The sequence below is a fragment of the Centrocercus urophasianus genome, unplaced genomic scaffold (assembly GCF_019232065.1).
Source record: "Centrocercus urophasianus isolate 14NV4802_14NV808 unplaced genomic scaffold, USGS_Curo_1.0 seq_34, whole genome shotgun sequence".
NCBI lineage: Eukaryota > Metazoa > Chordata > Aves > Galliformes > Phasianidae > Centrocercus > Centrocercus urophasianus.
In genome coordinates this window covers 1,141,027-1,167,836 of record NW_024884911.1, presented here as the reverse complement: position 1 = coordinate 1,167,836, position 26,810 = coordinate 1,141,027, and the positions used below count along the sequence as shown (strand labels likewise).

Sequence of the window (26,810 nt, the reverse complement as noted above, 5' to 3'; positions counted from 1 at the left end):
AGAGAAATTTCTTTTTGCAGAGGATGCCTGAGCCCGATCCGATTTGGCCTGTGCTCATTTAGGTCAGAAGTGTTGCTCATGCAGTTACATGGGGTTAGGACCAGTTGTGACAGAGAGCAAATTAGGATCTGAGCCCTTTTCATGCACAAAGCAGCACTTTATTGCATTATTCCCTGTCTGCTTTAGTTCAGTATGCATTGCTGAGGGGATGGTTTTCTGCTTTGCAGACCTCAGAGACTGCCAGCCAAATTCTCATGTGACAAAATTGCATTGATTTCACTGGAGATCTGTTGCTGGATAATTGAGCTCCATGTCCTTTCTTTTATTCCACAGCTCAAATTGCTGTCAGCTAAGCCTTTAACACAGGCAGGTTTCAAGTCACAATGGGTTAAGAAAAAGAGGTCAGAGCGTGGAGGTCTCTCAGGTCTCCCATTAGTGTAACAGTGCCCGATTTGTTGACATAGAAGCAGCAGGGCAGATTTTTGTCCGGGGTTATTCACCGCTGTAACTCATCTCTTGCTCAGAGCTGTGTATGTGACTGTATTTTCCACTACATTATAGAAGTGCTTCTGCTTTAAATCAGAGCACTGAGAAAAAAACCTCAGACTGAACCGGTTGAGAACAGCCTCCTCTCTGTTTCCAAGTGCCTCACACTCCATTTGCTTCACGTTCTGTGAATCTGATTCCTACTTCGTCCTGCCATGCCACGGTTGTTTTCACTCCATCTTCACTCCTCATCGCATACTTTGTTCTACTACAATTTGCTGCCCTACCCTACTTTCCCAAACGTGCAGATTCCTGATGCTACAGCAGCTGACAGAACTGGGCCAGGCAGACAGCTCGCCTGGGGCTGTTACTGGAAGTCAGATTTCAAGGAACTCCTCCGGTGCTCCCGTGAGTTGTAGAACTGTGCGCGCTCCCACACGTCTGGGATGTTAGTACCAAGGACAGAGGAGCTGAGTGGGGAGGAAAAGCCGCCCGACAAACTGAAAATGGCCTGAAAAACAAAGAATTAACCCGAGGACGAGCTACGAATGTGCTTCCATAGCTTCTATTTAGAAGACCAAAGCCCGCTAATGACGAGAGGCACGTAATAATATTTCCGATTGCCAGGAATAACACAGAGTTTTAGGGCTGAGTTCTGAGGCATTTCGGAGGTGGCATTTGCAGTGCTTGAATAAGTTTGTGGTTAAATTGAAGTGAAATTACAGACTGCACGTGAATAAGCACAATGAATTCTGAAGGTATCTTGCTGACCGGTGTTATCTCTAGCATTAAACATTTCTCGTTATTCCAGACCAATACACATGCTAATTATTTGTCTACTACTTAGTTACAGCAGAGCCACTAAAGCGTGATTCCACTTCGCTTGCCCATGTACCTGACATTCCTTCAACTGAATTCACTTGAAATATGGAAAGGTCAGGTGTGTGGAATGGATTTTTTGGCTCACCACAGGAAATGCCAGCATTTCTTCCTGGAAACTGTTTACATTGCCAAAATATTTCAGTAAGAAGAATGATCTGAGACCAGGAGCAACAATGCTGTCTCAGTGTGTTTCACTTGTTCACTTGCATGCTCTGTGTGCATTTAGTATGTCAGTGGCTCGTAGTTCCTATTTTCTGCTGCAGTTTCCACCAGCATCTTTGGTAAATAATGAATTTGGAGTTTTGCTTTTATAGCTTTGCCTGCTCACCCATTTATTCACCTCTTCATATTATATCATCAATTGTTTTCATGACTCATCTCCTACCTGTCATTATCAGTAAGAAAAAACCTGATGTTTGATTCCCCACTTGTGAATTTTAGGGACAAACTAAACTGACTACATTTGTACCCCCAGAACTGTCTGCTGCTCTGAATTTCTAGTTCAGCTTGGCAGTGGGGTGCCATTCTGAAACCCCACTCACTTTCTCTTTGAATTCTATAGTGAACATAGTTTTTTATTTCACCTCTACAGATTTCATTATGGAGGTCTGGAGGCATAAGATTTCTTACTGCAGCCTTGCAAAATCCAGTCTCTCTCTTTCTTCCTATGGAGATGGGGTCTGTTTTACATGGTCCAACTTGCATAGGTCTCACTGTCAATCAGGGCAGCTCCTTTGAAGTGTAAACAAAGACAGAATTGTATGAGTTTGTCTCGCAGTCAATCTTGGTTTTGATGCAAATTTGGAACAGAGAGGATTGGCACCACGTAGCCAGGAAGGGAAAGGGGTAAAGAAAAAAATCAGAAGTCCTGAATTTCTCCTCTTCCCATCTTATCACAAAACCACTCAGTGAAATGGGCTGTGGAAAACCTATGGTGGTTTTGGGAGAAACACCGTGGAGAAGGGTCTGGGAATGAAGCAGAACTTTGTATATGGAATGAGCATAAGTTGCTGTGATTCATGCATACAAACCTCATAGTCTGAAACTGCATCAGCGAGCCCTCAAAATGATTCAAAGTGAAGTCTCCAGTGTCTACCAAGAAAATAATGAGCTCCTGACAAAGTGTAACTTGGCAAGGAAACTTTCCAAAGACAAGTTTAGAAAACTGTAGATCTTTTCCAGTTCTACATACGTCTTTGCTGTGGGGAGGAAAAAGCCAAGAGAGCAAGCAAATGCTTTTGCTATTAGGAAAGGCTTCATTAAAAGGTACAGTACATACTCAGAAGGCGAGAGTGATTTCTGCTGTGAGATTATGCACAAAAGTTGCTTTAGTTATGAATGGTGGATTTATGTTTTGTTTTTAATAGGCACTAATCTAGGCTTTAGTGCCTGTGGCAGCTCTGCTATGGACCACATTCAATTCCACATTTAACAATCCAGTGCTGCACGTGTATCTTCAGAGACAAAAGGGTGAATCTCACTCCTGTGCTGTAAGCGCAAACATGGGGTTCAGAGGAAACAAAGCAAAGGAAGTGCAAACACATCCCTTCCCATGGAGTCTTTCTGAGATGACCCATTTCTGCAGTTCTCCCTCTTTTCAGAACAGAGACTGTTTTTCTGAATCTATTGCCTTTGTTGCTGGTCCCATCACTGGTGTTGTGCTGTTTATAATCCATAGTTTTTGCCTACGCTGTATCTGCCTGAGGCAGAATTCTTCAGCGCTGAAGGCTACAGTAAGAGCAGAGATTGCTTTGCAGATAGGAGAAATAAAATTTAGTAGATTTAGTAGATGGAGAATCCTTTCTTTTTTCTTATTTTTTTTTCTCTCAAGTTTGTAGCAAATTGCTCTACTTGGCTGATTGCACTGCACCCTGCCATGAAACTGAGTGTAGCTCAAAGGCACCCCACTGACCTGCTTGTTTTGTTTCTCTTTTTTGAGCTCTTGTTTCAAAAAATTGATGCTCAGGTGTCCAAGCTCTTAACAAAAAAGAGTCTGAATTCCCTGTTAACTTGTGCCTCATCACAGTCTCTGTGAGTTGGTGCCAGTACTCCTGTAGTTACCTCTTCTCAGTTTAGATGTAACACATTTGAATATTCTGCCCCATAAAAAATTAGCTTCTTTCTTGTGGCTTGTACAAAATTCCTGCTGTGGTTTGAGCTGGATGTAGAATTCTTCTTTCCTTCCTGTCTGAAAGCATGAATCATTTCAGTTGTGCAACAGCAGAAGACGTTGCTACACTACGGTAGGTACAGCTCATCATGGAGGAAGGTTGCGTATGTGTGTACAAGAATGATTCCTCTGGTGATTTCATGAAACGTCTTAAGACTGTTAGAGATGAAGGGATGTTCTGTAGATATATGGTACTTCTTCTCAGTTACAGATTTTTTCTCAAATTCTGGTGTGTTTCTCTGTGGCTTTTACTAACCTTATCATTTATTTCCATGGATTCATCTTCTTCTTCTGGTAATTGGCTTGGCACATCCTATGGTTTGGCTTCAGATTAAGGATTCAACTTCTTATTGTTACCCTAGAGTTTCAAGCAGTCATGTAGTTATCCATATATTTGCTGCACATCTTTGATCAGACTTTCCTCTCCAATTTGAAAGATATATCTTTGAGATTCTTTTTCTTCCTTATACTGTAATGCTGCAGCTTTTTATTCTTTGTATTTTTTATTTCTGGAAATTTAATAGCATTTTCCAGGTAAGTTTCTAATGATTTAAATGAGGATTTAACAATACCATACCATGAGGTCCTTGATATACTTAGTTCACTGAGACATATGTTCTCCCATGAGGTCTTACCAGTGAATAAATTGAGATGATTTACACTGCATATACGTTATATATTAGATGATATATACTGCAAGAAGTTTGAGTTTCAGTCTTTCTGACCACGAGACCACACCACTATTAATCTCAAGGCTGTGAGCACTTTCTGGAATCTCTGCCGAGAGCCCTTTGTGCTGTGGGAACCCCACATCCAGCCAGCTCATTTAGCTTCTCTTCTCTTGTCATGGTTCAAAGGGCTCTGAGATGGCTGACCTTTGGTTTTGTCTCAACTACTGTTGGGAAGTAGCTTTTCCAGGCCTGGGGAATCCATTCAGTGGGAGTCGTTCATCCTTCACTTTGCAATAATTCTATCTGGTTGCAGCATTTGCCTCACTGTGCCATTAAACTCTCACGCCCAGGTGAACATTTTCCTTGGCTGTCCTACAGGTTTGTTCGTCTCAGATTTTATTTCCATACTAATTTTCCCATCAGTCAGCAGTCAGCTCCCTAATAACTTCATCTGGCAGTTGGTGTTCCCTAGCTTCATACAGGAGAGCCTTTATTCTCCAGAATGCCCATCTCCCAGCATCACAGACCTGCATAGCCTGACCCAAATCACACCAACAAGCCACTGTTGTACATAGCTAAAACACAAATTTATTTAAAATTTTTCGTTTATTTGACTTTTTCAGCTCAACATTGAGTTTCACTTCTCTACATCATAAAGGGAATAAGCTTAATTTGTTAAAAAAGAAAAAAAGAATCCATTTTATAGATGGAACATTTTAATTTCCTGGGCTTTGCAGCTCTAAGTTTGAAAGGAGCTGCAGCATCAACTACACGAGACGTTACTACAGTCAACTCACTACAGCTTGTATTATTCCTTGGCATCTTTTTATATGGTCTTATCCTCATTTTTGTCTCAGACAAAATGTATGTTTTTTAAAAAAGTAATGCAGGAAGATATTTTTAGCTGCTGTGAGTCACTGGAGTGCCATAGGCCATATTCACCAGCTGGTCTTCCTGCTTTGTGGGGAAAGAGAAAGAAGAGTTGGCTAATAAACCAGAACAGCACGATCAAATTAGAAGACAGAAATGGAAGTATTTGAGCTGTCTGCTCCCTCCACATCCACAATTCTGTCCTCTCCATTCCCAGTCTCTCAAGCTTTTTGTTTCAAATCTTCAACCAAAATCCCTTCCTGCCAAACCTGACGGCACAGGGGAGGAGTGTTACTGGCCATCAGCCACAGTAAGGTTTGTTGTAGAAAGAGCAGACCTTGCCTTGCAAGCAGAGGATTCAGCATCTCCAAAAATGATTAGAAACAGGAAAGTAGTAATAAAAGAAGTCACCAGCAGTAAAAAGCTTTCTGCTCCTTGTATCACTAACCTTTAATAATTTGCTACCTGAAACTTCAGTTTGGTGTCTCATGATGCTCTGAAAGGCACCGGCATATCTTACTTCCCCGTGGATGTTCTTCTGCTTTTAGAGCTGTAAATTAACATAAGGTTCATATTTTTATTCCTTTCCAGGGATGAAGGAAGCATGAGCACTGTAGTTTTTCTTCTGTAATACTCTTCATGCAGTAATTGAAGTCCAGGCTGCTCTGTGTTTTATTAGAAGGAAGTAGATGCAATTGAGGCAGCTTTTCTTTCAAAAAGGCCATTTTGTTCAAAGAAAAAATTACTGGTTTCAAAGATGACCTCCTCAGAATGTTTTCTCACGGGTGGGATGGAATTTCTTGTGAGATAAAGAACTCCTGAAATAATGCTGATATTTTAGTTTTCTTCTTGCTGAGTTTTCAGAATTGAGTGAAAAATGACAACTTTCAATGGCCAAATAAGTGTTGTGAACAGTTTTTCAATCAGCCATATATCTTACTGTGTCATCGCTTGGTCACAGTGGTTTTTTAGTGCTCTTTTTATATAGTCAACTTCTACATAGCTCCTTGTTTGCTCAGACTGCCAGTAGGGAGGAGGGGGAAATCCTAAGTGAAATACCCCACAAATAACAGGGAGAGGAACTGAGGTTTTTTTTTCCTAATGTAGCCAACTACTGATGCCACCAAGTAACAAATGTGAATGAATGAAATTCTAGTAAGCACAGGTATTTAACAACAGGTTAAAATTTCTTACAGTTTGTTAACATCTTTGGCTGTTTACAGATCAATCAGTGCATAACAACTTGAGCTTCTCTGTTCTTAGACTTCCCAATCTAAGGTGGCTTTGGATGCTTGTCCCGTGAAGAAAATCAATGATGATTTAGTTATAATTCCCTCATTCCACGTTGTCAGAACTGAGTTGGTATTGCCAACACTAACTAAGGGGCACTACAAAGCACAACAAAAGTTGGCTGAGCTGCCGGGCAAAATTCTCACCCAAAGGGTTGAGTCTTCAAGCCAAATAAATTGGGGCTACATTTTAATTTACCTTCAGGGTTTGGCAAGGATTTCAGTGCTGCAGAAGGTAGGCTCTGTGGCACTGAGTAGTAGAGGATTGCTTCTGGGAGGCTCTTTCTATTTGGATACTGCATTGTGGTCCTTCGTGGTAAATATGCCATATGGATGCATGTAACTGTCAGTTGCCACAGGATTGGGTGCTTAGAAAATTTAAAAACAGACTAAGACCTTTGTTTTGTCATTTGAGATCAATGAAATCCTTCTCCTGTGCTCCTTCCCCATCTTATTTCCCTCTCCTTTTTCCTGTCAGATAAAATGAAAAGGAAAAAAGAGGAGACAATACAACAATTTATTTGTTCGCTTCTCAGTTCTGCCTGAGACTGTTTTTTAAAGACCCTTCTTTTGTGAGTTTAATCAGATGCCTGATAACAGAAAAAGCGTTGCTAACTAACCCAGGGTACAAAGAAGCCCCTTCAGAGGAACACATGACCTCATCGACAGGATTACTCTATCACATGAATTCAGACTCCATCGCACACCCAAAATAAATGTTAGGCTCCGCTTGCAGCGAGGTGTTTTATTCGCCTGCCTTTAGCAGGGCATATGCCTTGCCAACGTCTTCCTCAGTCACTGGGATTAGAAGTGTATGGAAATTCAGCACAAGAGGCAGATTTTCCTGGTCACAAACAGCCTGCTGTGCACTCCAAAGCTGCCGGCTGGCCCAGGCCTTTGGGCCATTGCCCTACTGGAACCAGCGAGCTCTGGCACAGGTTTGAAGGCACGAAACAAGTCTGGTTTTCGCTCACAGCTCCCATTGTCTGAGCTGGTTTTGTTGGGTGCTCAGCAGCCAAGAGCTGACTCTGGGAATGCTTATGGAGCCGAGTGCAGCTCCCTCCCCAAAATATAAGAAGTGACACCATTGTATTGCCTCAGCGCTCTCAGGGTTTCTAGCACTAACATCTGACAGCACTAACATTCTTAGAATATCCTCTTTACAGCCACTCTCAAGGCGGATGTCGATGTTTTCTAGCAAGGTGCTTTGAAACCTCTGTGTGAAGACATAGCATGTATTGCTGCCATGAATGGTGAGGAGGAGGCAGGGAGCAGTGCAGCCTGGCACGCTTGTGCTGGGTAAGGTGTAGAAGTGGAGACCTCGTGGTACCCAAGAAAAGGCAGGAAAGATTTCTGCTGTTGCTTAGGTAAAATGAACTGAAATGACAACATCCTGCCAAGTCATGAACTGGTGGCGTGTTTGGTGGAAGTCATATTATCCGTACTCAGGAGCCTGAGAGCAGGCTGCAGGTCAACATATAACATCGACTGAGATGTAACCACTGTTGGTTTCTAATTATGCACAATTAACAGTACATTGCATGAGAAGTTAGGCACCAAGTTATGAGTGTGGATTGAATAAGTCCGCATTACTCATCTAAGTCACTCAGCAATTGCGTTCATTCAGTTTGAACTTGGATAATTTTATTAAGTCCAGTGGTACCAAAAATGAATCATTAAGAGCTTTTAATTCCTGTGTTTAGTATGGGTCTCTTCCTGAGTCTGGTTGGCTCTATATAACTGTGACATAATGCCACGTTGGATGCTTCTTATGTAAACACTGGCTATAAAACAACTGCGTTTAAATAGCCATCAGGCTCTAACCCAGGCCAAGAGAAGCTGTGATCTTCTAGAATTCAGCAGATGTAGTTCCTTTAGGGTCTGATCCCATGTGTGAGTCCTGCAGGACACTAGTGATACCTTTTGGTGGGACAGCAGATGGTGCAAACCTTCGTTCTAGAGGCATTCCAGATGTCTGTTGTCTTTTTGATTAAATAAGGGGCTCAGGCCATTATGAGTGTTTCACTTTATGGGTTTTTTTAACATTTCTTGAAGGAATAGCAGAGTATTTTCAGCATGACAGGAAGAATTTATGGCTTTAGAGTTACCTACAGAAGGCAGCACTCAGGGAAGTGACCCCATGTGCATCCTGCAGGAGCTGTGCCTGGGCAGCAAGCAGTGTGGGAGGGGAGGAAGGTTCATCTTCTGCTCCATGCAGTGCTGGTAGTCCCAGTTGGGGTTGGGGGGCATTGCTGCAATTGCCCCCACCTTCCATGCATTCCCCTGTTTTGAGATGGAGCATTTCCATGTTGCAGCTAATATTCAGCTTATGTAGCTGTGCCTGGGAGCTGTTTCTCCTTGTTCTGGGATGTGGAGGACACACAACATAAACGTCCTTCAGTAACACAGGTCATTGATATGGGGCTAACCTTCTTTTAATAATGGTAAACACAGGTCTGTTATTTAATGTCCTCCAATTGTGCCTGGCCTCTGGAATGGTTCCAACAGAAGCCCTGTGTGTATTCTATAAATAATTACATCAGTTTGGCCTTAACAGGAGTATCTTATATCCAGCAGCCCTAAACAACATGGTAGCTGTCTCAGAGCAGCCCTGTCTAGCCAGAATGCATAAAATCCAAAATACATCTCATTTGCCCTTTCCACCACCAATCTTATCTGCTGTCTATCTGTGGCCTATTCAGAAGGCGATTGTTATCAAATCTCCTGTTAAGAACTGTAGCCACTTGGCTGCTATTGCTTTACACATTTGGCTTCCTCTAACAGAGGTAGATACACTATTTAAATACAATAAGAGACAATCTGGTACAAGCATCACAGAATTTAGGCAAAAAAACTGAGAGGAGAGAAAGTCTTCAACATAGTAGGATTTAGAATCACTCTTGTAGAAATCAGAGATACTGAAGGAATTAAGTTACTTATTTAATTTCAGTTATTTACACCTTGTTTAGGATGGAAATCTCCTATAAACTTATTAGAGATCAGAATGTTAATTGACTTGACGAAACAAGAAATTAGCAACAATCTTGCACATCTCAGTGCTGCTGTTCTCCATACCTGCCTGTCCTCTGAGTTCCTCATCCTTTGCTCTTGGTGGAACAGCAAAAGCAGTATATTCAGTTTGAATTTCTTTGCTTTTCCCATCACCAGCCAGGTGATTCTTAAGAAACAATAATCAAAAAGTCTTTAGGACTATGAAACTGGAAGGCATCTCTTGGTCGTTGAGCTCAATATCCTGTTATTGCAGGCACTGTGTCGTATAATCTGTTTTTCACTTCTATTTAATTATTGCATGTTTTCAGCAGCTATTTTCCCCCAGCTGTATCTCTGCCAGCCGACTTCATTTCTCATTTAATTCACTAGGTTTGCTCGCTAACACCGAACTGATCAAAGGTGTTACTGATACTGGAAGTAGACAACCTCTGAACTTCTGCTCTGCTTTGAAAATCAGCCAACCTCGTTGTTTAGCTTAGCTCAGAAATGTCTGTTCTCTCTCTGAGATCCTGAACGAGGACAGACCTAGGGAGATTTTCCATGGCTAAGAATACAGAACTGTTGTAACCAAGTAGTTTATAATGGAATAATCATGCTAATTTAACTCAAAAGTCACTGTACAACTGAAGGTTTAGGCTCTCATGGGGCTCCCTTTATGCTTATCATTCAGAATTTACCGTAGCTCTTTCACATTTTTTATGGATGTTGGCTTCAGTGGGTTATTTTTCCTCCCTCTTTGTGGCACTGTCATGCTGATGCCTTTGAAATATGAGCCTTTGCTAAATTCTAAATTGTACACAAAGCAATTAATTAAAATTCCTTCTAAAACAGCCTTGGCGAAGTCCTGTCTATGTGCTGCTTTTCAGCCAAGGTAGAATGGGAGGAGGCTAAAATGGATCCAAATGGTTTTATTTAAAGTTGACGTACAGTAGGATCCATGAACCATAAACTGCACAGCTTCCCAAAAGTAGAAATGTAACCTAAGAGCTGATGAAAAATTAACTGGAGTGAGGAGTTCAGGCTTAGCTGAATGGTGATTAATGTGGGACCTCAGGGACTGGATGGGGCAAAAAAAAGCTGCGTATCCATTTGTATTGCTTCTCTTTGAAATAGACTGAGGTATACATCTGACTGCAATTCAGATGAACCCCAGGACTTTGTGAAGGATTCATTTGTGGTATTTTAAAATCTGTTATATTAGTAAGTACAGAGGCGTGATGAGGCTCCCAGAACGTATAATGGCTTCATGTGACAACTGTAATCTATGAGAGCTCAGAAATCAACGCTGAATTAATTGTGAAAATAGGTTCCTACCTCTGCATGCCCGTGTTTGTGTTCTTAGCCCTGAGAATGGGGTTCCTCGTGAATGCACGATGCCAGCTCCAAATGAGACCCAGATGGCTGCAGGATGTATTTAAGCTGAGTTGTGGAAGCTCAACCACATCAAGCACAAACCGCCAGTGTGTTCTCAGCTAAAAAGGGTGGAAGTCCTACAGGCAGAAAAAAAGAAAGTGTGGTACTAGGATCAGGGCTGGGAGGTGCTGAATGCCTTCTGGGAGGTGCTGATGTTTGAACTGCCGTGATGGGATTCTGCAAAATTGGATCCTGTTTTTTTTTTTTGTCTTGCCCTGGTTAAAATGCTTAGTCCTAAATGCAGGGCTTTAAGGAGCCCAGGTGGCCCAGCGCCGGCCTCTTTGTGTCTCAGTTTTCCATACTTAAGATGGAGGAATGAGGTTTCATGTGTCCACTCTAATTGCTAAACCTTTTGGAACGTTTTCTGCCACTCCACAGCACACGTGGATACTATGGGGATCTCGTTCTGAAATTATTCAGCATTACTGAATCACTTCTATAGTAGAAAGTCCACATTTGGGGGCTGGAGCTCAATGCCCTTTAAGGTCCTTTCCAATCTAAGCCATTCTTGGATTCTATGACTCTGTGATTCTGTAAGTACCTGTGTATGTTTAGATGCTGTGCTTCTCTATGTATATTTTAAAACTTTTGAAACTTGTTTCCTTTCAACCTCTTTCTCCATCCTGATGTCCAGAGAATGTTTTCTGCCTCTCTTCACTGTTACTGAACATCCACCATGAAACCTGGAGACTGGATGGGTTGCAATTTATCTGACAGAGCGTTTGAGAATAAGGGAATTGGCTTCTTTCTTTCTTCCCTGATCCCTTCCTCTGTTTATGCAGCTGATTTAAGACTTTGAAGAAAATTTCTGAATTATGAGTATTTCCCTTTGGAGCTTCACATCCTGAAGTCCTATTTGTATCTGTGGTGTCTGGTTGCTGCTCAAACAACTGCAAATTCTCCCTGCACACACTGTCTGTATAATCCTCAGAGAAAACAGTGGATTTTCTGAGTTACTCCAGATTTGGCTGCCTTAAAAATCTGCTCCTTGGATTGAATGCAATGCAAAAAAGAAAAAAAAAGGAAAAAAAAGAAAAAAAGAAAAAAAATGAAAGTAATTATTTGGCTTTGGCTGTTATTACTGGAAAGATTAATTGCTGCTAGAACTATTGCAAACTTCAGCTCTCAGATGTGATATAAAGTAGTTTGACCTAAAGTGAGTATCCCTGCTGATTCCTTTGCCCTAGTAAAATTGGGAATGGAAAGAAAATGATTTCCTATAGCCATCAATGCATGGGAACAGCAGTGAAAGGCAAAGTCAGAGCTGTTCGTGCTTTGGCCTGCTGTGTCAAAACTTGCAGCCCTCACCAGTCTCTTTCTTTAAGAACACTTCAGTTCACTTCAGACTTAATCCATCTGTTTGAGGAGATGCCTGGAGCCTCCAGAGTCACATGCTCTTGGCAAAGCTGTGCTATTAGCACTTTTTCTTCAAAAGGTTGCACCTTCTGAAAACCTTCCTTATAAAAAAAGCCCTCTGGCAGTCAGCTTCCATTTATTAATCCTCTGTAAAAGCACTGCTTTTCTTCTGTGTAGAGAATGCACAGATTCCCTGTGTCAGCACACAAGGAGCATCCCAGGTCTGATCAAATTCCCTATCTGCATGGCAGTGGATAAGGAGAAGAGCACAGTGTTATCATGATGCCACTGCTCACACAGTGGCACTGCTGGATGCTTGTTCTTCAGGGAACAAATGGCAGGATCCCACCTGGGTGGAAATTCTTGGGATATGAAGTTTCTTCCATTAACAAATCACAGAAGGCTGTTTTGAGGTTAGCAATTAACAAACCCTAAAGTACATCCTTCTCTGTTCTCTACAGAGGGCCATGGCTCTTTTCCAGCTGAGGTCTTCCCCTATGTCAGAATCCATCCCATTGCTACTTCTGTCCAAATGTTAGCAAGGTGTGCTGGAGTCCAATATATGTTGTCATTATTTTATCTCCTCCTGCTGTGATGCTAGAAGTAACTGTTGGCAGAGGAGTTGTATTCTTTTTTTCCTCTCTTTTTTTCCTTCTGCCTTCTTTATGTTTCATTTCCGAGTCGTGGCATGTACAGGGTGCCTGAGCAAGGCTAATCAGCCTTCTGCCTCCTTTCAGTAGGACAGCTGAGACATTTTTTTAGCACCTCTCCCTTCGCAGCTGCAATCTGTTTTGATTAAAATCACACCAGGTTCTCATTTGCATCTTTATCACTCCATGTGCCCACTAACAATCTCACAGCTCTACCATTCCTGAGTTTGCAAGAGAGACCAAAGTGGTATATTAGAACTATAAACTAGGCAAAAATTAATGTAGCTTCTCACACCTGCTGGTTTCCAGCAAATCTGTCTCTGGGGAAGGAAAATATTCATACACCACCTTTGCTGAGTGTTCCCCAGGAGTCAGGATTCCCTGGGCTTCTTTTCAAGATTGACTGACGTTTTCCTATTAAGAAACAAATTTCTAATTAAATTGAAAGGTCCTGACAAAGTTGTGATGTCAGTGGGGGAGAGAAGATATCGAAATCAAAAAATAACCCTAATATTTTCTTGTTTTTGACAGCTAGAGCATGTTGTACTTTCAGATGCTCAGATGAAAGGGTTTGTAGTGGAAATGAAAACTGTTCCTTTTCTTGGTATTGTCCACTTTCCTCTACATGTTATTCACAGTATTACTTGCTAGTGATTATGATTTTAAGGAGTGTTTTTCTAGGAGTAGTTCTTTTCTTTATTTCTTTTTTTCCCTCTTTAAGTGATATCTAGCATTTACTTTTATGATTTGTACAGGAGTTTTTTCCCTCATGCTTTCTGGGTCAGCTGGTATTGTATAGATGCCGTGATTAACTTCTTAATTTTTAGTCTGTATATTTCTTAAGCAAGTCAAAGAAATTCTGAATATGAACGTCATCCTTTGAGCCAGCCAAGACAAAAGGATGGGCAGGAGATGGCAGGTTTTGCATGTGGCTGGGGTGAAAAAATGTCCGTTGTCTTAATTCTCTTTTGACTTGAAGTGATGGGTATTTCTACAGTCACTACCAGAGCAAGATGCTGGCTCTGCACAGTTCTCCTATCTCACAGCTGTCCTGGCAATACTGCTGCTCTTGTTGCATTGAGAACTAGAGCCCAGGTCATGTCCATGTTATAATTCTCTTGGCTATGATCCTTAAGGTTAGACATAACAAGGTGATGCACAGGCAGTAACACAGACTATGAAACAGACAGATCAAATAGTATCTTATGTTATCACTAAAATCCAGCTCTCCTTGCAGAGATTCCAAACTTCCTTCATTGCTACTGTTCTGGTGGCTGACCCACTATCAAGGGCAGGTGAGACAACGCGAGTTTGTAGGATATATTCTTTCTCATGACAAGCAGAAGGTTTTGCAGACCAGCCATGAAATCATTGCTGAGATTTTTGAAGTGGTTGTGTTGTAGTCAAGATGGTAGGAAGACACAAAGGGGCACAGTTCATAGTTCATGCTGTGAAGTCATCTTCTTTTGCAGACTCTTGGTCCAAGACTCTTGGGTGCCTGTAAATAATCCAGCAGCTGATATTTGCAAAGGAAAGGATGTCTCCAAGAGATAGTATGTCTGCAGCTTCTAAATACAATCCGTGTAAACCATTTTGAAAGGAAGAAGATGGGGAAAAATGGAAGAAACAACTGAGCCTGGCAATAGCTTTGGCTTCTATTTTTTCTTTAGAAGAGCCTTCCTGGGTGGTCCCTCGTGGCCTGAGCTGTTGTGTAGACATGTTTGAAGGATTCTGAATGGAAGGATGTCGTCTTTGTTCTTCCAGCCAAAAATACGGCTAACACATAAATAATTGCATGAAGGTGTCTTGTTTTTTGGGTCTCAGATCTATCAGTGGAGCTCAGTTTATCGTGCTGGGTCCTTGGCAGATCGGATGAGAAACACCTGATCCAGATTAGCTCAGACATGGCACTCAGTTTCAAAACACAAAGGTCGTAGATCAGACACGGTGGAATGCTTCTTCCAGACCACCCTTCATAAACTTCAAAAGGGTGTCAGACAAGATATATTACATCTCCCAGTATCATCAGTAGGCTGAGATATTTGGCTGAATCTAATGCAGTGAATACCCAGTAAAAGTGATAGTGTTAATGTGGCTTTCATCCACAGTAAAATAAGTGTCTAGCATTTGTCATTGGCAGGGCTTTCATTTTCCAGGCATATTCAGAACCATAGTTCTGAATCATAAAATAATCTGTAAGCTCATAGCAGTCAGCAGAAAAACTACTATCAACTTGCTAGGTTTGGACAAGACTCATGTTCCTCTAGGCTGGGAATTAAAAAGCTGTAAGGAAACTGATGATGACCTTTCACAGAAATTTCCTCTAGTTTGTTCTGCTAGGTGATGCATCTTTCAAGCAACCTGCCCCTTTCAAGCAACTGCCCCTTAAATAACTACTTGAGGCCTGGGCACCCATTTCAAATATGTAAACTTGTCTTAGGGCAAAAAGTTACAGCACATGGCATCTCAATGCATGGAAGGCAGTTTGCAAACTCCAAGTGGGTGTGCTTGAAGGTTAAATACCACTTCAAATATTGTCCTGAATGTATTTAGTGAGCTGCAGTCCTTCTTAGAGATTGAGTCACAAATGAGCCCTGGACCATGTTTCCCTCTTACTCTTTATTAACTATATTATGATCTCTTCTGGTGCAGACAGAGGTTGTAGATATATCTGAACAAATAGGATAAGCGTTAGAAATGGCTTCAAGCTGAATGCTTTACCACAAGATAAAAGCCTCCACTGCTGTGTGTTTACTTCTGATTTATTCCCCAATAAAAAGGGGCGAAGTTCACTCTTTGTGAGCTCAACATTGTCTACACAAAAATTACTTCAGTGAAGTGTGTGATGTATGACTGTTATTTTTCACAAAACAGCTGGGATAGTATGGGAAAGCAATCCCATACATTTTATGGGAGGCAGAGCAGTGGAAGAAGCTAGTCTCCCATTTAACAAATGAGTTATCATCAAAATTGCGGTGTTCAGAGGATAAATTGCTGTTTCTTCCGTTACTGGCACAAAGAAAGGAACTTACAATTGGGAAAGTCCAGTCACCAACCTAAATGAGTAGAAAGAAAAACTCATGTTGAGATGACATTTAATAGGTGTGCTTTGTTTAGTCTATCCATTAGCTGCTGTAGGTTCTTACTGTAGAAGGTCAATTCTGCATGAAGTCAACAAAAGTCTTTCATATCCCATGGCTTGTGGCATTCGAAAAGAAAGGGTTTGGAGTGAGAAGGAAGAGGAAATGTTGAGGCAACCTGAATAGAGTGAGTTTCGGGAAGAGTTAGTGTAGGCCAGCCAGGTGCTTTCAACCATAAGCAAGGTATCATATTATATCTGATGAAAGATAAGACACTGAAATGTTGCCTAATGAAAAGGCTTATTTGTTGCTAAGAAGACTTTGTTTTACACCTCCATTGGTAAAAAGCTTCCTCTTTCTCTTGAAGAACTTCAAAGGATTTAATTTCCTATTCTTCCTTATCCCTCTCCTCCATCCCCAGTTTGGTTATGTGCATGTTTTCTTTTATCCTGCTCACCTGTTTTCTCTCTTACTCACCTGCCTGCTCTCCTACCCTTTGAAGTTTGCTATAGTACACTATAGTTCAACAGATTTCCTGTTATTTCTACTGATATTTCTTACAGTCTGTCTTCCTTCTTGGATCCTCATCTTGGATAATCTTTTGTGTCTCATTACTTTTGTGCTAAAATGGCAGTAGATGGGATACAGGCACTGACTCCAGGATCCTCACCTGCAGTGTTCTTCAAAGCACTCTGTTTCTTTGTAGAAAAATTATCAAAATAGTAACATCTACTTTTGGGCTACAAGCCCCACAGCTCAGATTCCCTTGAAACTGAAATAAATTAAAGCAGGTGCAAAAGGGCTGCAATGGGTTTATTAATGCCAATAGGCCTTTTGACATTGTCATGAGTTTTTCATGTGATCCATCTTCTAGTAGCAGTGATCCAGCATTCAAGCAGTGGGATAACGAATGAAGGAAATGAGACTTTCAGCTTTAGCTTACTTGAGGATGTGACTGAGTGTCCCAGCCCTGCTGTTGGGTGAGGAAGCTGCAGTTCATCCCTTAACACTGTTCCTTCTTGTTTCAGGGAACAAGCGTGCCAAGAAAGGAAACTCAACTCAACTTAGTTTGAACTGGCTCTCAAATTTCTCCTCCAGACTAAAAAGGCCAAGCAAATATAAGACTCCATCAGCTTTGGAAAGGAACTGAACGCCACTATGGGACTCCCTTCCCAGGTTTTGGCCTGTGCCATCTTAGGTTTGCTGTACCAGCATACCAGCGGTGGGCTCATCAAGCGAATCATCCGGCAGAAGCGGGAGACTGGGCTCAATGTGACCTTACCAGAGGAAAACCAGCCCGTGGTTTTTAACCACGTCTACAACATCAAGTTGCCTGTTGGCTCCCTTTGCTCCGTGGATCTGGACACAGCAAGCGGGGACGCAGACCTGAAGGCAGAAATTGAGCCTGTCAAGAATTACGAGGAGCATACGGTGAATGAAGGGAACCAGATCGTCTTCACACATCGCATCAACATTCCCCGCCGGGCCTGTGGCTGTGCGGCTGCCCCAGACATCAAGGACCTGCTGAGCAGACTGGAGGAGCTGGAGGGGCTGGTATCCTCCCTGCGGGAGCAGTGTGCCAGCGGGGCTGGATGCTGTCCTAATTCCCAGACAGCAGAAGGTAAGGCAGGCTGGGGAACCACGCGGGGAAGTTCTCATGCTGGCAGCAGATCTTGTTTAGAGTAGATACTCGAATCTGTTTCAAGAAAGAACAAAAGTCAACCTGTTAAATCTGAAATGTAATCAATGCGTTTGCCAGCTTGGTTCATTCACAGTTCTAGTTTTATGGATCTGTGGGTCAGATGTTTGTCTGGGCCTTGTAGCTGTGGCACTGAGCAAGTATGGCACTTGGACGAGGTGACAGTGTCGGAGTTGAGATTAAAACTCGCACAGCCCAAGGTTCTGGCTCCACATGTTGTCCCTTTGAGCAGGCTGCCAATGTAGCTGTTTTAACATCCAAGTTTTCTTTAATAGAGACCAATAAAAATACAGCGGGACGTAGGCAATAGATTAGAACTAGTGAGAACGAATGATTTAAGAGGAAAAAAGAAAGTATCCCTCCTGCTGCTTTCTAAACTGGAGTAAGAGGTTGGTCATAAGATAGAGAAAACACAGGTTGGTCAGTAGTTAGGTCCTCTCTGAGCACAGAGCCGGTCTCACTGTTGGCGATACAGCGTGCTGCCTGGCTTTTTGTGTTCTGGATGAACTGGTGAATGATGCTTCATGGTGCGTGCCCTAATGAAGCAGTCAGGAAAGCTGCTCAGTCAGTGAAAGAGGGATTTTGAGAAGAGCAGAGGAATCCAACGTGCTCATTTTACCAAGCAGTTGCAGGGGCGCTCCTTCACACCCTGGCAGTAGCATGAATTAAAGCATTCCTGCTAAGTTTCAGGAGAGAAAGGAAGTGTTTCATTCAAAAAATGCAGGTGATTCTGTAAATCATGGCCCATAGGGAGCTGGGAAAACCAGACTCCTTTCAGTTCCCTGTGTGCCACGCTGGCCTGACACCCCCAAGCTAAGGGTTTCCTGACTCGTTCGTGCAGGTCGCCTGGACACGGCCCCCTATTGCAGTGGGCACGGCAACTACAGCACCGAGATCTGCGGCTGCGTGTGCGAGCCAGGCTGGAAAGGCCCCAACTGCTCCGAACCAGCCTGCCCACACAACTGCCTCAACCGCGGCCTCTGCGTGCAGGGCAAATGCATCTGCGAGGAAGGCTTCACCGGAGAGGACTGCAGCCAGGCTGCCTGCCCGTCTGACTGCAACGACCAAGGCAAGTGTGTGGATGGGGTGTGCATCTGCTTCGAGGGCTACACGGGCCCGGATTGCGGCGAGGAGCTCTGCCCCCACGGGTGCAGCATCCATGGGCGCTGTGTGGGTGGACGCTGTGTGTGCCACGAGGGTTTCACCGGTGAGGACTGCAGTGAGCCCCTGTGCCCCAACAACTGTCACAACCGTGGGCGCTGCGTGGATAACGAGTGCGTCTGCGATGAGGGCTACACAGGGGAGGACTGCGGCGAGCTGATCTGCCCCAACGACTGCTTCGACCGTGGGCGCTGCATCAATGGGACTTGCTTCTGCGAGGAGGGCTACACTGGAGAGGACTGCGGTGAGCTGACCTGCCCCAACAACTGCAATGGCAACGGGCGCTGCGAGAACGGGCTGTGCGTGTGCCACGAGGGCTTCATGGGGGATGACTGCAGCCAGAAGAGGTGCCCGAAGGACTGCAATAACCGTGGGCGCTGCGTGGATGGGCGCTGCGTGTGCCACGAGGGGTACCTGGGGGAGGACTGCGGGGAGCTGCGGTGCCCCAACGACTGCCACCACCGCGGGCGCTGCGTCAATGGGCAGTGCGTGTGTGATGAGGGATTCATCGGGGAGGACTGCGGAGAGCTGCGGTGCCCCAACGACTGCCACAACCGCGGGCGCTGCGTCAATGGGCAATGTGAGTGCCACGAGGGATTCGTCGGGGAGGACTGCGGGGAGCTGCGGTGCCCCAACGACTGCAACAGCCACGGGCGCTGCGTCAATGGGCAGTGCGTGTGTGACGAGGGGTACACAGGGGAGGACTGCGGGGAGCTGCGGTGCCCCAATGACTGCCACAACCGCGGGCGCTGCGTGGAGGGACGCTGCGTGTGTGACAACGGTTTCACTGGGGAGGATTGTGGGGAGCTGTCTTGTCCCAATGACTGCCACCAGCGTGGGCGCTGCGTCGATGGGCGCTGCGTGTGCCATGAGGGCTTCACCGGGGAAGACTGCCGGGAACGGTCCTGCCCCAACAACTGCAACAACGTGGGCCGCTGTGTCGAGGGACGGTGTGTCTGTGAGGAAGGTTACATGGGGATCGACTGTTCTGATGGTAGGTGGCAATGGCCCTTCTGAACTTTTTCCCCTGTGTCATCCATTCCCTGTGTCCACCTTAGAGGCTCCATGTTGCTTTTCATATAGCAGGGCATATACCCTGTGTGTAGGATTTTTTCTGCTCTTATTCATCACAGTCAAAACAGCTGAAGCAGTGGAGCTAGTGTGCTAAGAGCAAGAACTTCCCCTCCCTTACTTCCCAGGGCTGTGTATCGTAGCAATTGCAGGTGACTTTCGGTGGCTAGCAATACAAAAGTTCAGTAATGGTGACAAAGTTGATTTGTCATCTCCAAGTTTCTTCCCTTCACTGGAGCTGTTACTGCATGGGGATTTGTCACAATATTTGGTTTCTCGTGGTACCTTTTGATGCTAGTTAACATCTAACTAGCTATGCTAGCATCTAACAGCTAAGGAGAAGAGGGAGGTGAATCCAGAAACTTCTTACCTAGGTACTCATCTGGATTAATAAAAAGAATATGAACAGAATTTTTACTTTTTTTTTTTTAAAAAAAAAAGTCTGTCAGGAATGAGTTAATGTGGATAATAAATTTAGGCAATAAAGTGCTTAAGTATGAACGTTAGGTTTCTCACAGATAGATTCTAGTTCCCAGTCTCACGCTGGACCAGTAAAGAAGGGATTGCATTTGCAATGCTATTGCTATTGTAGGAGCCAAAAAACCAAAAGGCACAGCTCTGAGACTGTCTGCTGACAGACTCCAAGCACCCTGTGATTTTGCTTTGGAGGTAGACCTTTGAGATGGAGCCCTGATGGAGGCAGAGCAGGCAAGGCACGTGCAGAAAATATGACTGTGCCATCTGAAGATGAGACAGCCATCATGATAGAATTGCCAGATGTCACAAATATTTCCATGCAAGCTTTCAGAATTATCGCAGGGGCCCTGATTATCCTTCAATAGACCAGATGGATTTTTCTAACTTAAAACATTTATGTATATAAATACGTACACAATTTACATATTATGTATTATATATATGGAACACTATACAGTTAGATTTGACAAAGCTTAGGTTAAAATAATGGAATCAGCTGGAGTGGAAACTTAGCTATTAAGCCATGTGTTTAGTTTCCCAGTACCACTGACTCTATGGAAATGGATAGAAAATGCTGGCAGCTACATAATGACAGGCATTACACTATAAAGGAGGCAGTTTTCTTTAGGAGATCCCAGGGGAGGAATTTTGGAACTAAGATCTTTGTAGAGTAATCAAAGAGTACTTTGGGGCTGGGAACATTGTAAAGGACAATGAATACCCTTGGAAAGTAATTACCATTTTTCATCTCCTCCTTTTGGAGGGTTCCCAAGCTACATTTTGGGCTCCTGCACGTGCAAACACGGAGTAATCTATTGAAAGTATTTACAAAAATAATCATGTTTTATTTTATTGTGGAAAATCTGTGCAATTCTGTGTGTCCAAATCCCAGGACTTCCAACTGTAAAATCACGTGTTGCTGGCAGTTGAGTTAAAGTTTGATTCCCTCAGGACCTAGCTGTAGTAGTCTTGTGTCGTGGCCATGAAAGAAGGGGCTGGAACACAGTCAGCCATAGGTTATGTGCGAGCATGAAAGCAGAAATTGGCCCATTAGTTCTGGAAACATCTGTAGTCTTCATCAGCTGAACATTCCTTTCTACAAGTGGCTAATTTGTGTGGCACGGCTTCCCCATTCCCTGTTAATTCTCATAAACTGCTCCTGGGAAAATGGGAAACTGGGCAGGTCATTATTTTCTGAGCCTTGAGAACTGACTTTTGTTTTGCTCTTCCCCTCTCTAGTGTCTCCTCCAACGGAACTGACTGTAACGAATGTAACAGATAAAACTGTAAATCTGGAATGGAAGCATGAGAATCTTGTCAACGAGTACCTTGTCACCTATGTCCCTACCAGCAGTGGGGGCTTAGATCTACAGTTCACGGTACCAGGAAACCAGACATCTGCCACTATTCGTGAGCTGGAGCCGGGTGTGGAATACTTCATCCGTGTCTTTGCAATCCTTAAAAACAAGAAAAGTATTCCAGTCAGTGCCAGAGTAGCGACATGTGAGTTTAATATTCCCTCTGTTCAGTCATTTGTCTGTTCTGTATTATGTTTGTGTTGGGGTTTTCTTCTTTTTGTATTTTCTATTTTGAGTTCATCTTCTGTTCTCAACAAGGAGAGCCTTCACCACTTTCCTTTTCTGTTCTGTTTCAATAGCATTGTCAATGTTAAAAGCAAAGTTCATTATCATGGGGTCTTTGTAAATTAAGATCCTCAATTCCTTATTAATAAATAAGGTATATTTTTGAACTCTGGTAATGCTCCCTGAAAAAAATATATATAATTATAGCATGTGTAACAGAAGAGCAATATGAAATCATTTGGATTCACACAGTTTTGACTAAAATGGAACTTCCATTTGGTTTATATCTTCAGTGTGTTTTTGCCACAACTTACTCTGCTTATCTGCCGATCTGTACTCCATTTGCCTTTTTGTACTGTGCCCATCACAATCTAAGTTAATATCCGAGTCTCAGAAGATGCTCTTTGACTTCAGTCAGTGTTCTTCTTCTGAGAGACCTGGGGCAGCATTCATTTCACCTACCGTCAGATGTCCACACTAGGTTTCTTTCAAGAAGGCAAAAATAGGCATTTGTATGGTACAAAGAAAGTTGTTTTATTCTTTGTCAACATCTAGAATAGGTCAGGAGAATGCCTCTCAGAGGCAGAATAAGCAGTTGTGAAGAGAGGTTAAGCATCTCTGATGATCCTTCGGGATTCTCAGATGCAGACCCCTGCGTGGCAGATACTTATAGCTGTGGGAAGATGTTCCAACACCAGCATCCTCATTTATTTCTTGTTACATGTGTATTTATCTTATTTTTATTGTCACAGATCTGCCTGCTCCTGAAGGTCTGAAATTCAAATCTGTTAGAGAAACATCTGTCCAGGTGGAGTGGGATCCTCTGAGCATTTCCTTTGATGGCTGGGAGCTGGTCTTTCGTAATATGGTAAGGAAGCATCGTTCCTGCTGTCAAAGCCTTGCTTCTCATACAAGTGAAAGAAGCTGAATTTTTTGTTTGTATTAACTGATTGTTCCATGTGTTACAGAAAAAGGATGATAATGGAGACATAACCAGCAGCTTGAAAAGGCCGGAGACATCATATATGCAGCCAGGCTTGGCACCAGGACAACAGTATAATGTATCCCTTCATATAGTGAAAAACAATACCAGAGGACCAGGGCTATCTCGTGTGATAACCACAAGTAAGCACAACCTGTATACCTGTAGTACAACCAATGAAACAACTGCTGGTTGGTGTAGCCTGGGGAGTCTTAAAGCAAAGAGAAAATTTAACTCAATAAGGTGCATTCTTAAGGAAATCGAGAGAAGAAAAAAAGCATTGGAGCTTTTAATGACAAAAACATGAGAAAAAAAATATTGCTTTCCAAATCACCTGTTTAAAGAAAAAAGGAAATTTATTTTTGTCTAGAAGGTAGCGACCAGCATGCACTTTTATTCTTTCCTAAAAGGTACAACCACAGAAACTAGAACTTCTTTCATCCTGCTGATATTGGCATGAAGAAATTGCTTAGGAAAGAGTTTCCATTGTGTAGAACTCAGAGTTTCTGATTGTCCTTGTTTTGGCAACCTCAGATGTTAATGAATTTAATGAATTTGTTTCTGATGAATCGGCCCCACTTGGCAAGTAAGGAAGAAAGTAAATGAAGACAAGCTTCATTTTGTAGAAGCCATTCATGTTAATTTTGTTCTGAAGCAATTAAAAGCCCAAGTAAGCATTACGAATTTTCTGTTAAGATTTATTTAATTTTTTTTAATAACGTTTTCCTCTCATTAAAACAGAACTTGATGCCCCTAGCCAGATCGAGGCAAAAGATGTCACAGACACCACAGCTCTGATCACGTGGTCCAAACCCTTGGCTGAAATTGAAGGCATAGAGCTCACATATGGCCCCAAGGATGTTCCAGGGGACAGGACTACCATTGACCTCTCTGAGGATGAAAACCAATATTCTATTGGAAACCTGAGGCCACACACAGAATATGAAGTGACACTCATCTCTCGGCGAGGGGACATGGAAAGTGACCCTGCAAAAGAAGTCTTTGTCACAGGTAAGGAGGCTGGGTGGTGATCCAAATTTCTGTGAGTTTAATGTAATCACCATCAATCTTCCTGTGCTGTTTGCATTGTGTTTCTTTAGTTGACAGTCACTGCATCAACACAGAACCTACATGAAAGCAGAGAAGGTTTTTCTGTGCCTTACATACCTTACTGGCCCACCAAAACATTCAGGCCCTTCAAGTCTCTAAATATTTGCTGAAAATGGGAAATACGTTATTAAGTCACTTGGAAGCTTTTTCTCATCATACCCTAAATCTTTACTTGTCAAATCAAATTTCTCTAGATTTGGTCTGTTTGCTGAGCTAAATATCTTCCATGGTTCTCCTTCCATCTAAGACCTTACTTCTGCTTGCCTAAATCCATAACAGATTGGCAAACATTGTTTTTTTCTATTCTTCAGATGTGCAAATGTTTTTTGTGATTTTTTTTTTTTTAAGATTACTTTGTTCCTTTGTCATCCTGGGAATGCTTTATGAAGGTATGGGTCATCATACTAAAAAAAATCTGCTTGATGTAGTTAAGTGATATCATACAAGAGGGAACAATGTCAGCTTCATGGGTCATGTTCATCTTCTGAAATGGACTGTTGTAAAAGGCTGTTGTCATAAGAGAATTATTCCTGTGACTTATGTCTGGTTTTATTTATTAATGTGTTTATTACAGACCTGGATGCTCCACGAAACCTGAAGCGAGTGTCACAGACAGACAACAGCATTACTTTGGAGTGGAAGAACAGCCATGCAAATATTGATAATTACCGAATTAAGTTTGCTCCCATTTCTGGTGGAGACCACACTGAGCTGACAGTGCCAAAGGGCAACCAAGCAACAACCAGAGCTACACTCACAGGTAAGGGAATCAAGAAATTGCTAATATCCTCCTGCTGCCAACACCATGGACCAAAAATTCTTTTTGATCACTACATACAAGAGCAGCAAGTAGAGGTTGCATATTGTGAGAGGAAGTAGTTAAGTTAAAATGCAGGTGATATATATTTTCAGACCCACAAGTGGGTAAGTAGCTATCTGACTTTCATACATGTCTCCGAATCCTGCTGGTCACTTGCCTGAGTTCTGGGTCACGTCTTAGTGAAGATTGTTAGACATCTGTCATTTCAAGAGGCATCTGAATTGTACTAAAGATGGTTTTACTTATGCCAGCTTGCAGCTTTTCCATGTGCATACAAATGGCCATACTATCCTGCAAGGTTAGATTATGGTACTTTTCCCATGTAATGTGGATGTCTGTGTATACCTAGCATATATCTAGTAGAGCATACATTCTTTATTTACACAAACATACCTGTAGGCATCTCCCATGGGCAGGGACTTATATGTCTACTCCTCATCTCTTTGCATGTCTACTCCTCATCTCTTAGGTTTGAGACCTGGAACTGAATATGGCATTGGAGTGACAGCAGTGAGACAGGACAGGGAAAGTGCTCCTGCTACCATTAATGCTGGCACTGGTGAGTAGCTTGACCCTCTCTTTTGCTCTGGAGTAAATCTTTTCTCACAACACCTCCTTTTCCCTGGATAAATGCTCTGAGGGCTTAAATTCTTTCTCTCCTTCATGCAGTGCCAGCTGAACTGAACATAAATAGCAGAAATTCAGATTTAGCGTGTTTTGTCTATAAAAGAGAACTTCCTTTTCCTCTACCTACATGAAGCAATGGGACTTCTATAATCCATTCTATGACTTCCAAAGCTCAGGGTGCAGATGAGATCTGTCACTAGACACTCAATACGGTTGCTTCTCTACAGATGTCTGAAAACTTGACCCAGGGCACTTCAGAGACACCTAAACTTTACTTTTTCACCTGTAGATCTTGATAACCCCAAGGACTTGGAAGTCAGTGACCCCACTGAAACCACCCTGTCCCTTCGCTGGAGAAGACCAGTGGCCAAATTTGATCGTTACCGCCTCACTTACGTTAGCCCCTCTGGAAAGAAGAACGAAGTGGAGATCCCTGTGGACAGCACCTCTTATATCTTGAGAGGATTAGACGCAGGGACAGAGTACACCATCAGTCTGGTGGCAGAGAAAGGCAGATACAAAAGCAAACCCACAACCATCAAGGGTTCGACTGGTAAGTAACAGCTTTCAGTGAGTACCGTGCACCAGGTCCTTCTTTGGTCTGAGTGCACTTTCACCTGATTTTCTGAGCCGTGTCTGAGGAACTGCTAAAAAACATCCATTGCCTGCAAAGCAGGCTTAATTCTGTCTAGCGTGACAGGTTAATTGAGGAACACTTGTGTTTAGCTCCATGTTCTCAATGATTTCTTTGCTTACCCTTTGAGAAGGCTCACAAAGAACACAGCTATTTGTTCTGCAGGAAATGCAGACCTCATCGTTTGTTTGATGTGAGGCTGGTTTTTTTTGTATGTTGTCTTATAACTTGTTTTATATTCTACAGCCAAAATCTAGGAGAAAGAGCAACCAGAATGTTTCTAATATTGCTTGTTCCTGCCTAATGAGTTCTCTTCACAGCATGCCTCCACCCGTCATGCTTCAGCAGGGTCAACAGGGCTCTGATGTTGCCCTTCCTCAGTTTTCTCATCCAAAACCAGAAACAGGCTGCTGTCACAAATCTGGTCACAGTCACTCTTTCCATTGGATACATGACTATTATATTTGTCTGCAAAGGAGGAGTCCATTTCTGCCCTCTCTCTATTTGTATGAACCACTCTACTTAACTAGAACCAATGGACCATTCCTTGAATGAGGTTTCTCTGTGAAACTTTATTCTCCAAAGTTTATTGTGCACGGATCATAGAACATAAGAATCTTTAAGTGCCTGTAGCCTAAACTTTGTGAGACACAGCTTCAGGTGCTGTGAGGGAGCAGAGGCAGTGAATAAGAATCAGTGCGACTACAATTATTCTCCTTAGCAGATGTCAAGGCTTTTAACCTTTTCCCCCAAAAGACCGCCTATGA

At 42.8% G+C, this 26,810-nt stretch overlaps 1 protein-coding gene across 7 annotated transcripts in view; it reads left to right on the top strand.

Moving 5' to 3' along the window:
- The window catches only part of TNC (tenascin C), an 81,503-nt gene that overhangs the window by 23,081 nt on the left and 31,612 nt on the right, over positions 1–26,810 (top strand). For all 7 annotated transcript variants that reach the window (XM_042830597.1, XM_042830602.1, XM_042830596.1 and 4 more), the window contains exons 2-10: positions 16,908–17,500; positions 18,420–19,733; positions 21,527–21,790; positions 22,623–22,738; positions 22,839–22,995; positions 23,594–23,863; positions 24,537–24,722; positions 25,252–25,341; positions 25,699–25,962. In XM_042830597.1, the coding sequence (XP_042686531.1) occupies positions 17,038–17,500; positions 18,420–19,733; positions 21,527–21,790; positions 22,623–22,738; positions 22,839–22,995; positions 23,594–23,863; positions 24,537–24,722; positions 25,252–25,341; positions 25,699–25,962 (3,124 nt within the window). In that variant the 5' untranslated portion in view covers positions 16,908–17,037. The remainder of the gene's footprint in view (positions 1–16,907; positions 17,501–18,419; positions 19,734–21,526; positions 21,791–22,622; positions 22,739–22,838; positions 22,996–23,593; positions 23,864–24,536; positions 24,723–25,251; positions 25,342–25,698; positions 25,963–26,810) is intronic.